Genomic DNA, 13,607 nt, shown 5'->3' with positions numbered 1-13,607 from the left:
CCCACGTCACTGTTCGTTCCTACAAAAACGTTTCAAGAATCTTAGAGAACGCTGACAAAAGAGATATTGGCCTGAAATAGGTTAAAACGTTGGTATTGGGATGATTTTATACGCAGCTTCAGTAGTCAAGTGTAGCAAGAACTCAGCAATAGACACGTGCTTTGCCCATGAGGCTGGGCTCATCAGTAGGCTACCACACCACTAGTTCTTGCCACATAGTTCTCAACCGCTGCTTACAGCGCAGCGGTTGAGAGCAGAGCAGTGGTTGAGAATTATGTGGCAAGAACTATAGTGGTGCAGTGCAGGCCCGGATTTAGGGGGCAGAGGGTGCAGGTGCCCCGGGTTCCCTTTTTGAAGGGCCCCCCGACGTGCAAAAAATGTGATTTTTTTCTTTCACCTTTTGAAGTTTCTGCAAAATGCTGTGCAGTGCAGTGCTGGATTAATGCTAGCCTACTGTAGACTAGACGTAGAAGTGGTTTTTCGCGCAGAAAGTTTTGCACGGGAGCCCGCCGATCTAAAAGTGCCCCGGGCCCCCCATCAGCTAATTCCGGCCCTGGTGCGGTACTGATAAGCCTAGCCTCATAGGCGAAACACGTGTCTATCGCTGAGTTCTTGCTACACTCGACTGTCGAGAAATACATGTTTTCGGAAAAGTCTTAATGGCTAGTGTGGAGGCTACACCGGTATGGTTAGCGAAACACAATGCTCGTTGTTCTATATTGAGTAGTCAGGTAGTGCTGACGCCAGGAACTGCTCCTTTTCAACTTCACTTGCTTCTTTTCAACTTCAGTAGTCAAGACAATTTATTAGTTTCCTTTATTAACTAGTCTTCTTTTATTACTTTGCTAGAAATGATTTATTAGTTTCGATAGCATCGATTTTTTTCATATATTGGGGGAAAATTGGTCAAAAACTAACGCAGAAAAAGTATAGACAGACTTGCACACACCCTTTTGTAATTGTTGTGTATTATGTCACTATTTACGCATAAAACGTTTTTTCCTCCTTTCCCTTAACAACGCTGAAAAGATTTCTGTTGAGTTTAGGAGCGTGTGGTAAAATTTATTGTTACGCAATATTAGGCTTATTGTATCTCTCCGCCTTTAATTGCGCCAAAATAAAAATCACTGATTTTCATTATTTTCACTAATAAACTTTCAAAATAAATTTTTGACACTCAGATTCATAGCTTGAATTTTGAATTTGCATTGTTTAAAAACGTAAAATAAGAACATACTTTGTTGTAATCACGTATTCATCCGCTTATAACGTGAGTTTCACCGGCTTGATTTCCTTGCTTCCTTTCCAAAGAAACATGTCTCAGCACGGCGGGTATGTCAACTTCTCATACTAATTTTTCTCAAATATTGCAAAGTTTGTGGCATATGTTTTGGTTATTCACCCGCTATATTGTTACATCGGTATACAATAAACAGCGATGTCCAACTGTTGACTTAAAAAAATTGCTGTTACTACGGTAGGCCTATTTCATTAACAGACCTAACCTAAATTACAGTAGGGTCTCTGAGCACATTTGCGTCCAATTAACAAATTAGTGAATATTTTACATTTGGAAATAGCTTGACAGAATAAATGTAACAGTTTATTTGTTAATAATGTTTTCTAACCTTGTGTACCAGTAAGTTTTATCTTTTTAAGCTAACTATGTGACTTGTTTTTTAGTTTTAAAATTGCATTTTTTTAAAAATCTTTTTTATAAAATATATTAAAAATGGCATTCTGACTTTAAGGCGACATAAAAATAAATCTGTCAATAAGAAATGCTTTTATCAGGGTTTGTGTCATCGCCCTATTTACCACGCATTTTTTTCAGATTGTTTCATAAGCAAATCATGCTGAGTGACAATTGCGGAAACTTAGATCAACCCTAACCCTTTTAAAATGTTTGCGGAAGCTGCGATCAGCAAGACCGCGACTTCGGCAAACTCTTAAGATAATTACTGGAAATTTTAAAATAAATAAAATGTTTGCGGAAACTGCAATCAGCAAATTTGGTTTTGTTCTATTTTATTCTCTCAATCTTTTCAGTTTGTTTGTTGGAAGTGGCTACATTTACGGCGCCGTAAATATAGCCGTTTCATGCCTTTTTTTTAATCTTTACGTCGCTTTTACTGCGCATGCGCGCTGATGCGTATTTTTTCTTTCTCGAAAAAATAAATAAAAAAAACTGCATATATAACTTCTAAATTCAACTGCTTTTGCCGAGTGAATCTGTGGCGCGTGCGGTCTTTGTCTGGCTCGTACTCCCAAGGATATGAGTTCAATACCACCAAGAGGTGTTTCAAACTAAATTCGAACCTGAAGTGACTCAATCGTTTGGCTACGCATTTTTGTGGTTGTTTGTTTTTAGTTCTGACCATCACAACAAAAAAACAATATTTTATGACAAACAGCAGAGTAAGGTAGAAGCTACAAAACGCGGACGTTATAGGCTAGCGTGCATGATACCAAAGCAGGACAATCAGTTCAAAATATGGCACGGTCGCAACACTTTTAATAAAATTTTTATAAATTGAGAACAAAGAGAAAAAAAAGCTAGTGAGTTTTTTTCTTTAACAATTAATATGAGTAAAACAAAATTCTAAATTCATTAAAAGTTGAGGTGTTGCGACCGTGCCATATTTTAAACTGATTGTCCAGCTTTGCTATCATGCATGTTATAACGTCTGCGTTTTGTCGCTTCTACCTTTTTCTAGACCTCTGCTATGTTTGTCATATACTGTTTTTCGTTGTGATGGTCAGAACTAAAAACAAACTAAACTAAACGGCCACAAAAATGTGTAGCCTAATGATTGAGTCACTTTGGGTTCGAATTTAGTTTAAGAAAAGAAACACCTCTTGGTGGTATCGAACTCATATCCTTGGGAGTACGAGCCAGACAAAGATCGCACGCGCCACAGATTCACTCGGCAAAAGCAGTTGAATTTAGAAGTAAAATATGCACTTTTTTACATTTGTTCTTTCGAGAAAGAAAAAAAAATATGCACCAGCGCGCATGCACAGTAAAAGCAACGTAAAAATTTTAAAAAAGGCGTGAAACGGCTATATTTAGCGCGCCGTAAATGTAGCCACTTCCTTGTTTGTTTGCAAAAACACCTTAACCCTTTTAAAATGTTTCTAGCACTAGTTGCTACGTTCATCTGATGAAATTAAAATTAACAACAAACAAGATGGTTTATTGCTTCACTGACGTTTCGCGCACCATGACAATGTGCATCCTCAGAGCCAATAACACACAAAATAAAATTTCACCAGGTTATATACTGCAGTGCGATTGAAGGCAAGAAAAAATAAAAAACGCAATATTTTAAAAAATTGGCCAATGATGTGTAAGCGGTTACTTTCCACGTTAAATTACGTAAAAACTTCCAACAATAGACATAAAAATTCGAATCGGTGATGACCAACAGAAAAAGTGCGAAGAAGGCAAGAGAAATAGAACACAATGTTTTAAAGATTGGCTAATGATGTATGGCAGGGGCGTGCAACTGTTTATCGCAATGGGCCACAACGTACAATTATCATGATGCTGAGGGCCAGTCTATCGAATAACACATGACTTTATATGAAAAAATTATTTAATGGAAAAGTACACACAATCAAGTTACACATTGAGTGAGATGTCTAATATCTTCTCTGTCCAGAGATCTTGCCAGTGTCAGCTTTGACGGAGGAAGTGGCAACTCGAAGTTGACTTGACAAGTGCTCATCTGTAAGCTGATTCCTGCATTTTGTCTTGAACAGCTTCATTTTTGAAAAGAACTGCTCTCATAATGCAATGCTATCATGCTATAATAATTAGCAGAGTGTTTTGCACAGTAGTCTCGCTTGATACTGTACTCTTTCATTACTGCTGTAGTGTTTTGATAAATCAGGCAAACAACATCTTGATTGTGTTGAACAACGAAGTAATTTATACACCACTCATTGTTGAACTTCCGCCTTTCATAATCAACCTTCCTTTTCTTACTTGTAGACATTTTTACTATGCTAAGCTTTTTGTAGAATAAATATCAATATATTCACCACACTGCACCATAAAGTAAGATTTATGTCACTGAATCATTGCAAGAAGAACAAGGCGGTTTTCTACAACGCTTACTAATGACGCAAAAATAATGCTAATGATGTAATAATGCTAAAAGTCAATAATGCTAATGATGACGTTACAAATAACAACATCCTCCGATCTAACAGTGAAAAGTATTTAAAAATAATGGGCTACTTGATGAAGAATGTGCGGGCCACGTAAATGGGTACCGCGGGCCGTGCTCTGGCCCGCGGGCCGTATGTTGCACGCCTCTGATGTATGGTTTCTTTCGACGTTAAATTACGTAAAAACTTCCAACAATAAACATAAATTTGAAGTACTGAAGACCACTAGAAATTCGAGACAAAATTAGATTGCAATAACGTTTCCAACTGTGTTTAAGTAGGCTTGAAAGAGACCCCACCCCTTTTGACAATAAATGTGGTGTTGTTTATGAAATTCCTTGTAATGATTGTCACGCAGTTTATATTGGCCAAACTAAACGTAGTATAAATTCCCGGGTCAAAGAACATCGCAGAGCGGTCAAAAATATGGAACATGAAAAGTCAGCCCTTTGTTTACATATGTTATAAGAGGATCACAAAATTAACTGGTCAGAAACAAAAATTTTGAAAAATGAAAGTAATTATTATCAACGCACCACCGCAGAAAGTTGCTTCATCAACATCACATCCAAACATTGCAATGTACTCAACCGGAACGGCGGAAACCTTTTAAATCATTATTGTCTCTGACATGCAGGCTTCAAGCCTACTTAAACACAGTTGAAAACGTTATTGCAACCTAATTTTGTCTCGAATTTCTAGTGGTCTTCGGTACTTCGAATTTATGTTTATTGTTGGAAGTTTTTACGTAATTTAACGTCGAAAGTAACCGCACATCATTAGCCAATCTTTAAAACATTGTGTTCTATTTCTCTTGCCTTCAATCGCACTTTTTCTGTTGGTTGTCACCGCTTCGTGGTGAATTTTTATGTCTATTGTTGAAAGTTTTTACGTAATTTAACGTGGAAAGTAACCGCTCACATCATTGGCCAATTTTTTAAAATATTGCGTGTTTTATTTTTTCTTGCCTTCAATCGCACTGCAGTATATAACCTGGTGAAATTTTATTTTGTATGTTATTGGCTCTGAGGATGCGCATTGTCATGGTGCGTGAAACGTCAGTGAAGCAATAAACCATCTTGTTTGTTGTTAATTTTACTTTCAATTTCATCAGATGAACGTAGCAACTAGTGCTAGAAACGATAATTGTTCTGATGAACACCCAAACTTTTTCAGTATTTCTTTTAAAATGTTTGCGGAAACTCTGATCAACCCTAACCCTTTTAAAGTGTTTGCTGAAACTGCGATCAGCAAACTCTTAGGATCATTACCAGAAATTTTTAAATGTTTGCGGAAAAACGGAAACTGCAATCAGCGATGTTCTGTTTTTTTCTCTCGATCTTTTCAGTTTGTTTGTTAGCGGATACCGATATCTAATCGATACCTTAACCTTGCGGAAACTTTGATCGGCAACTTCGGCTTATTTAAATTTTTTCTCAATCTTTTCAAGGTACAAACTGACAATATGAATTGTTCATGGTATGAATTAGGTTGCACCCCATTTCTTTCACCTCTCAACCAACAAACAAGTAGTTTTTACTACTCTGAATTCTTTGCTTTAAGAGTTCAGTCAGTGTTTGCTTTATCTGTGGTAACTCATCTTGTGTGTCTACAAATAAGATTGCAAAAGATACCAGGTCAACACAACCTAAAAACGCTTTTTTTTTAAAGCCAATAAGATTCAAAGTTAAAGTATCTCAATTGCTTTCTTGCTGCTTTCACTGTTTTGCACTGCATTTTTTTTGGTAGCATAAGTACTTCATTTAAAAGCATTTCATTTAAAATTTTTATATTTCTACTGATTCTCATTGTTGTTGACAACTTAACAACTTTACTTAAAATTATGAAATATGTACGGTATGTGTGATTGAATGATTAATTACCAAGTGATTTTTAGGAGGTGGTATATAAGTTTGCCCTTAAAAAACTTAACCACAATCAGATGAGGCAATAATAAAACGAAAATAGAGGTCATTGTAATTACTTTCACTCTTGTTTTGGATCAAATTGGTGGATGTCCTTGTTGGAATAGAAACTCCATTGTGTTTGTATTATGGTTCAGTCATTATTGCATTTGATGCTTAGTATTCCAGATATCTTTCCATGCATTGAAGACAGTAAAGACAGAAGTTTGCAACAATTTCATTGTCTTAATACATGGCCAACTAGTTGAGAACACATTCTGGGCATCGTAGTACAAACCTTATGGTGACTTTGATTTTCGTTTGATCATGGCGTCTGGTGTAGAATATTTACATAGGCTGTCAAGTGTGATCAATGTGCATCTGAGGCTGTCAGCCATGTGTAAGTTATGATTTATTGCTCCAACTTTCTGTGTTTTTCCCAATATACAACCTGTTGGTGTTTCAAAAGTAATGTAAAATTATTTACATGACAACAGAAGAATGCTGGATTGCTAGTGTTAAACATGGTTTTATCCGACAAGGTTGCAAAAAAGATTTCGATGTATGGTGTTTAAAAGAATAACATATTTTATGGATGTCTAGCTGGGAAAGCAAGACTATCTTTCACCACAATATTAAGGATTTCAGTAAGTTTTCTACAGTTAACTTGTTATTTTGTAAATTTCCCTTTTCACAGATCAAAATACTCAAATGATGAAAGACCAAGTAAAGGAGGATTTGACGATAACCTAGGTGCAGATGGACACTACACGGGTCATGATCCCAGACCAAGAGAAGACAATGGCAAAGAATATAATGGACCACCAGGAATGGAAACAGATGGTGTGATTGAGGTGTGCACGTGAGCCCAGTAATGATAATATACTGTGATAGTCAATGCAGTGGTTTTTACAACACGTTTTCTTTTGTAACTAACTGCTCTAGGCTGCTGAGTCGGAGTCTGCCTCGCTTTCTGACCTAGTCTTGTTCTGAAACGATCCCTGGTCCATATCTAGAAAGCTAAAACCTCAATTGCTAAGGCAACAGCCCGGATCAGTTGTCAGTAGATGTAACAGAAAATATATTTCGCACAATTGCTAGTGCATCATCAGTTATCTTATTAATTGTTATAATGTTTCTTTTTGCCAACAATGAGATATGGGAAAGTTGTTGCAGACTAGTCGAGCCTGATATTTCGGGATGGAAGACCAGGCTTCTTCGCAGCAAAATGAATGTTGCTGTTTTCTTTTCAGACCAATTACAACAAGATAGTAGAGTCTTTTGATGACATGAATCTCAAAGAGCCCTTGCTTAGGGGTATTTATGGGTATGGCTTTGAAAAGCCCTCAGCCATTCAACAAAGAGCCATAATGCCATGCATAGAAGGTGATACTTACAAATTAATTTGTAAGCGGTTATTAGGACAATGAATGTGTTGCATTTTTGTCTTTTCTAAACATACACTCGTTCTCTATAAAAAGCACCACTGTACAATGAAGTTAGGTCTTCATCGTGATGCAGTGGATCGTCAATGAGAACAAGAACAAACGAGCATGACTGGGTGAGGCACAACGAGACCTCTTTCTTAATGTCTTGTGGTTGTTGTTTCAATAGTGATGCTACATTTCATGTTATCTAAGTTAGATGTGGACTGTGGTGGATTTTTGACCAACTCAAGGAAATGTGGGATTTGTGAATTTATTAACCCCCCGACTGAACAAAACTTAAAGACTCCATTCTTGAGTCACTTTTGTTTTGAGATCATTAGTGGTGCATAGCCATTATCCATGTTGTCATGAGCAAGAATTGGACGTCTCTAACTTAAGTAGGAGTGCTAACTATGTCTAATAGCTGTTTTAATAATTTTCCTTTGCAGGTAAGGATGTAATTGCCCAAGCTCAATCTGGTACAGGAAAAACTGCAACCTTTGCAATTTCTATTTTACAAACCATTAAGCCAGAAACTCATCGTACTCAGGCTCTGGTCATTGCACCAACAAGAGAATTGGCGCAGCAGGTAACTTATTAAAATGTTTTTACATTTTTCAAACAGCAAGAAAGTACAAATGATGTCAAACAATCCAACTCCTAATGATTGGTGTGGAACATTCAAATGAACCTCTGATGTACATTCTTGCAGTTCACTAAAACTTTGTGACTGGTTTTCATTTTCTGTAGAATTGTATTGTAAAGAATTTAGTTCCTCTAACTATAAAGTAATCTATTAGGTTTATTTTGCCATCCAGCCCTGCTACGTGTACAACTGTACATGTCCTTTTTCAGATCCAAAAAGTTGTTATGGCTTTGGGTGATTATGAAGGCGTTTACTGTCATGCATGCATTGGAGGCACCAGTATGAAGGCTGAAATTCAAGTCTTTCAAGCTGATAAATTACCTCATGTTGTGGTTGGAACACCGGGACGTGTGTTTGACATGATCAATCGTGGATTTTTAAGTAAGTACTGAACAATTTTATGTTGGCATTTTGATCATTGATTTAATGTTGCATTTTCATGCATTATTTACCTTTTATCAAGTGGTAAATTTTTTTAGTTTATTGTGCACTGCTGTACTGCTAATTCATGTGTTGTGCTTGTGATTACAATGCACACGAGGAACAAAATTAGCATGATCTATTAAAATTGTCTATCTTGCAGACCCAGCACAAGTTTCAATGTTTGTACTTGATGAAGCTGATGAGATGTTGTCTCGTGGTTTCAAAGATCAAATATATGACATTTTTAGGTAAGAGCTTTCTATATGTAGTGTTGACAAAAATCAGTTAACTGTATAATACAAATTTATTCAACATTTAAAGAACTATAAGTTTGTGTTTAGTGCCTGCACATGTTTATGCAATAATTTACCTTTCAGAAAAATGCCATCATCTATTCAAGTTGTTTTGCTTTCTGCCACAATGCCAATGGATGTCTTGGAAGTAACAAAGAGGTTTATGCCTGATCCTGTCAGGATTTTAGTGAAGAAGGAAGAATTGACCCTGGAAGGTATTCAGCAGTTTTATGTCTTCGTAGAGAAGGAAGAATGGAAATTGGACACGTTGTGTGACCTCTATGAAACTCTCACCATCACCCAGGCTGTGATCTTTTTAAACACACGCCGGAAGGTTGATTGGCTCACAGCAAAATTGCAAGAAAGAGACTTCACAGTGTCTTCGTTGGTATGTTTTTTTAAATTGATAACATTTTTAGTGCCTCAGTAATGCAATTGTCCTTTACTGACATGATCTGGCATATAACATAGCTCAGTGACATTGTTTCTTCAGCATGGTGACATGGAACAAGGTGGCCGTGATCTGATCATGCGCGAATTCCGATCTGGATCTTCGAGAGTCTTGATCACAACTGACTTGCTTGCAAGAGGAATTGATGTTCAACAAGTTTCGCTTGTCATTAATTACGACTTGCCGTCTAACAGGGAGAACTATATCCACAGGTATGTTTTTGTGGTTACGTTACTTGATTGGTTGCGAAGAGTAATAGGCAAAGCTAACTGGCAGTCATTTAAACAATTTTTGTAGTTTTTATTTCGTTGGAAAACGTATTTGCAAGTACTATTTCTCATAAAACCAATATGAAAAATTCATTAGAATACACGTTCTCTATAAAAAGCACCACTGTACAATGGAGTTAGCCCTTCATCATGATGCAGTGGATCGTCAGTGAGAACAAGAACAAACGAGCATGACTGGGTGAGGCACAACGAGACCTCTTTCTTAATGTCTTGTGGTTGTTGTCTCAATAGTGATGCTACAGCTATCAATATTACTCTGCAAGCTTTTCGTATACAGCTTGTTTACTTTATTTTGTGGGTTGAAACTATTACATTGTATGCGATGCATGGTTTCACCAACAGTTTTTTTCTTTGCAGAATTGGACGTGGTGGTCGTTTCGGTCGTAAGGGAGTTGCTATCAATTTCGTAACTGAAGAAGACAAACGCACTCTAAAAGATATCGAGAATTTCTACAATACTAAGATTGATGAAATGCCTATGAACGTAGCCGACTTGTTCTAGAATTAGTAAGTGTTGCCAGATCGATCTATAGCGAGAAATACGGTAGATTTAAAAAAGTTTTTTATGTGATCGAGATAATTTTGTGGTTGTTTGTCTTGTGAAACACTGTATTTTCTGCTAGTTTTGTTTCAGTGATGAGGTTTAGTCAAGTTGTTTGCTAATGTGAACATTGTTTTGCAGAGGGAACCCCGCGAACAGCAGTCCGCTCGTCCTGCTGTTCATTTGTCTGTGAAACCTTGTCTGTTTATAACAAAAAGAAACGTCTGCTCAACTACTTGTTGCTTTGTGCTGAAACAAAAAAGTACCGAAAATATCTAAAAAGACTTTGTCCTATTAAAGAATAATAACTTTTGCTGCTTCTCCGAACTTCTCTTTTTCTTTCTTTAAACTTTAATCTTCGAACTTATGTGAAGAGTTGGAATCGCACAGAAGGCAGTTGTAAGCGGCGGCCTTTCTGTCCTTGTGGCAGTGGGTGGGGGTTGTTTGCCTTCTCGGTGAGTTTATTGGCCCCCTCACCCTCACTCAGCAATACTTTAAAACTGTTTGTTTGTCATGTATTTAAAAATGTATTTTTCTTGTATTTTTGCTATTTTTGACCCCACGCTATTCATTTACGTGAATTCAATAGGTAATTTTAATTGTATTAATTTAAAGCGTTGCTCTCATGACTTCATATCCTCACGTCAAGTAGCCACTGGTAGTTCTTTGAATATTTTGTGGCGGGCAATTCGCTTTCTCATCATAAAAAAATGGAGTACCTGTCTTTTTGCCTCGAGTTTTTCTAATTTAGCAGCGATATTGCGGTGGGGAGCAGAGGAACTTATTGTGTGTAGAAAACTTTGCCTTGTCTATATTGCTCAAATATGTGTTAAATAAAATTACAAGATATAATCTAAATTGTCTATCTGGTCGCAATGTAAAATGGTGATAAGTCAGTCACAAACCTGAACCCCAAACAGTTAAAAAGTAAACAATATCTGTTCATAGTCTTGTATGACGTGTGTGCTTTTCTTGGGGATGGGTCCAGACTAGAGATGTACCGATATCACTTTTTAAGACCGATACTTTTCCTATGCATTAATATTGCAAAAAAAGCGGTTTTGGTATTAAGAACATCGTTGTCTTGTGATGTTGCCAAATTACGTCCAGGGAAGGCAGTTTAGAATACAGAAATATTTTTTTGCGTCACATTTAGTGCAGGCCCTTAGCAGCAAAAATGAGCATCTTTAGGCTAAATGTGTTATACGTTGTTTTTTTGTAGTTGATGATGAATCTAACTTCAATTTTAGTAGGTGCCGCAACTTTTTGGGTCACGTGATCATCCCCAAATCGGGGATTCCCCCAAAATCAACTTTTAGCTCTTTACGGTATTTTTATGCAATTAGATGCGTATTTTTTACATTTGGACTGACTGCCATTAATTTCTTTTTCCTTTTATGGAAGTGCCCTTTATGGAAGGTAGCCTACGATGCTAGTATACCGGTAGGCCTACTGGTTATTGTACACACTCAATGGGTTGACGAAATTTTGGCAAAAACAAGATGGCAGTATTCAGAACACACATTACCTTGTTTGTGGTAATTTACTAACGCAAGCTATTGCCAATAGCTTGTTTAAACATGTTTTTTAACTGATAGCTTAACAACGATGTATAAATTGTATATGCTTTATAAATGTTGAAACAGAAGTACGGTATTCTTTTCGTGTGTTGTAAGGTCTTAGACACTTTGTCAATTGTCATTGATGCTTCCTGCAGATCATTTGTGAGTGTGACATAATGCAAGAGATCTTATCACTGATATTTTTAGCTGTCAAAAGTAAGCGAATTTGTCAGAAAAGGTTTAGGTTAATGTTCCTTTCAAATGCCCACCACCCATGTTAACTATTGCTAGTAACTACTAACCATGAATGAAGAAAATTTCCCTTTAAAGTGGAGTTTTTCAGCACTGCTCAGTGTTCACATAGTGAATAAATGCTTCATAATACTTTTCCTGACAAGAATAAAGTTTTACCCATATTAGGCTACTGCAATGCAGGATAAAGATACAAAACAAACATCAAAGATGAAAACTTATTTTATTTGGGAACTACGCTGGAGTAAAAAAGAGTGAGAATTGACCTCTTGTCGTTACGCACCAATAAAACCATGATGCGTAACTTTAATTTTTTTTTTTTATTAGGTAGAGGAAAGATTGATGAAAAGTTTGACAAAAACAGAAAAGTGCTAAAGTCTCAAAAGTCCTGAAAACTACAGTACCGGTAGTTCAATTTGGATGGATAAGTGCAACCATACTTCTTTTAAAAATGTCTATGACAGCACAATGGTGTGATTAAGGGAAAACAAACATGACTATGACATCACAAAGGAGTATTGAACCTCTTCAGGGAAAATAAAAAGCATCAAAATGTTTCCATCTTTCACTACATTTAAATGTGATTTGGGCTAAAAGTTGGGGCTTTAGCACTACACTGCTTTTGCCAAACTTTTCATCAATCTTTCCTCTACCCGATTTTTTTTTTTAAAGTTACGCATCATGGTTTTATTGGTGCGTAACGACAAGAGGTTAATTTCTTTTTATCTGAAAAAGTAGTCGCCAAAACTTGTTTTAATGTTCATAAACAGATAGCCCACCCCAGAAAACATGGGGTAGAGGTAAAAATTATTCAAATATGTTGAGCGGTTCTTGAGATATTGCCATTTTTCTATTGCTCCTTATCTATGAAGCCACCTAGTGGCTAAGGTTACTTCACTTATAACTCGAGAACCGCTTGTGTGATTTTCATCAAGTTTGCACCAAATGCACATCAACTGGAACAACCTCTTGGCGTTGTAGGTTACTGGAAAAGGTGTGGAGTGCTGGTCAAAAGTGCCTTTGTTAAATAGAAAAACAGGACACTGACCACCTGGTCCTAACATGCCCATTAACCAAAATCCCAGGTGGCTTCGACACTGTACACGAGTGTGGTACTGCATTTAACAACTGGCTGGACCAAATTACAGACAATACTTGAGATGTGCCAACCATAGGACACTGTTACTACTATTTGAGACAGTGAGAAATCTTTATGGCTCGTGTGTTGAGACTTGGGATCTACAAAATTGCAATGAAAAAATAGGCCTATACCAGACATATAGTCTGATTTAAAGTTTACAAGTTATACGAGTTATGAGACGGTTTCTTTGTTGAAAGAGACGCTATTGCAATGAGTTTACCCTAATTGCTGCATATTGTGACATTTAATGTCAAAATAGGTGAAAAAAACGAATAAAAAACAAAAAAAACGAGCTCGTTTTTTTTAAAAACAAAAAAAACGTTTTTTACATCTCTAGTCAGTAAAGTCAGTAAAGTAGTTCCGGAAAGTGGTTATTTTCAAGAAGGCCGCCAAACCATTGAACAAAACAGGAAATTGACCATAACTCGGTCATCATATGACCAAAACATGTAGTTTTGGTGTCTATGTATAGGTTTTTATACCCTGTGAAATCAATGAGAC

At 36.7% G+C, this 13,607-nt stretch overlaps 1 protein-coding gene across 1 annotated transcript; it reads left to right on the top strand.

Annotated features, from left to right (window-relative positions):
- The first annotated feature begins 1,237 nt into the window (after window positions 1–1,237).
- Window positions 1,238–11,225, top strand: LOC145765901 (eukaryotic initiation factor 4A-I-like). Its single transcript, XM_082577567.1, has 10 exons — window positions 1,238–1,332; window positions 6,778–6,934; window positions 7,334–7,466; window positions 7,957–8,096; window positions 8,363–8,534; window positions 8,737–8,824; window positions 8,954–9,257; window positions 9,363–9,532; window positions 9,968–10,117; window positions 10,293–11,225. The coding sequence occupies exons 1-9, from the start codon at window positions 1,316–1,318 to the stop codon at window positions 10,110–10,112; spliced, it is 1,326 nt and encodes a 441-aa protein (XP_082433693.1). The 5' UTR covers window positions 1,238–1,315; the 3' UTR covers window positions 10,113–10,117; window positions 10,293–11,225.
- Window positions 11,226–13,607: the final 2,382 nt, after the last annotated feature.

Source organism: Aplidium turbinatum, chromosome 3 (genome assembly GCF_918807975.1).
Source record: "Aplidium turbinatum chromosome 3, kaAplTurb1.1, whole genome shotgun sequence".
NCBI classification, from domain to species: Eukaryota; Metazoa; Chordata; class Ascidiacea; order Aplousobranchia; family Polyclinidae; genus Aplidium; species Aplidium turbinatum.
Note: the sequence above shows the minus strand (reverse complement) of the source record. Positions and strands in the feature narration are given on the sequence as shown.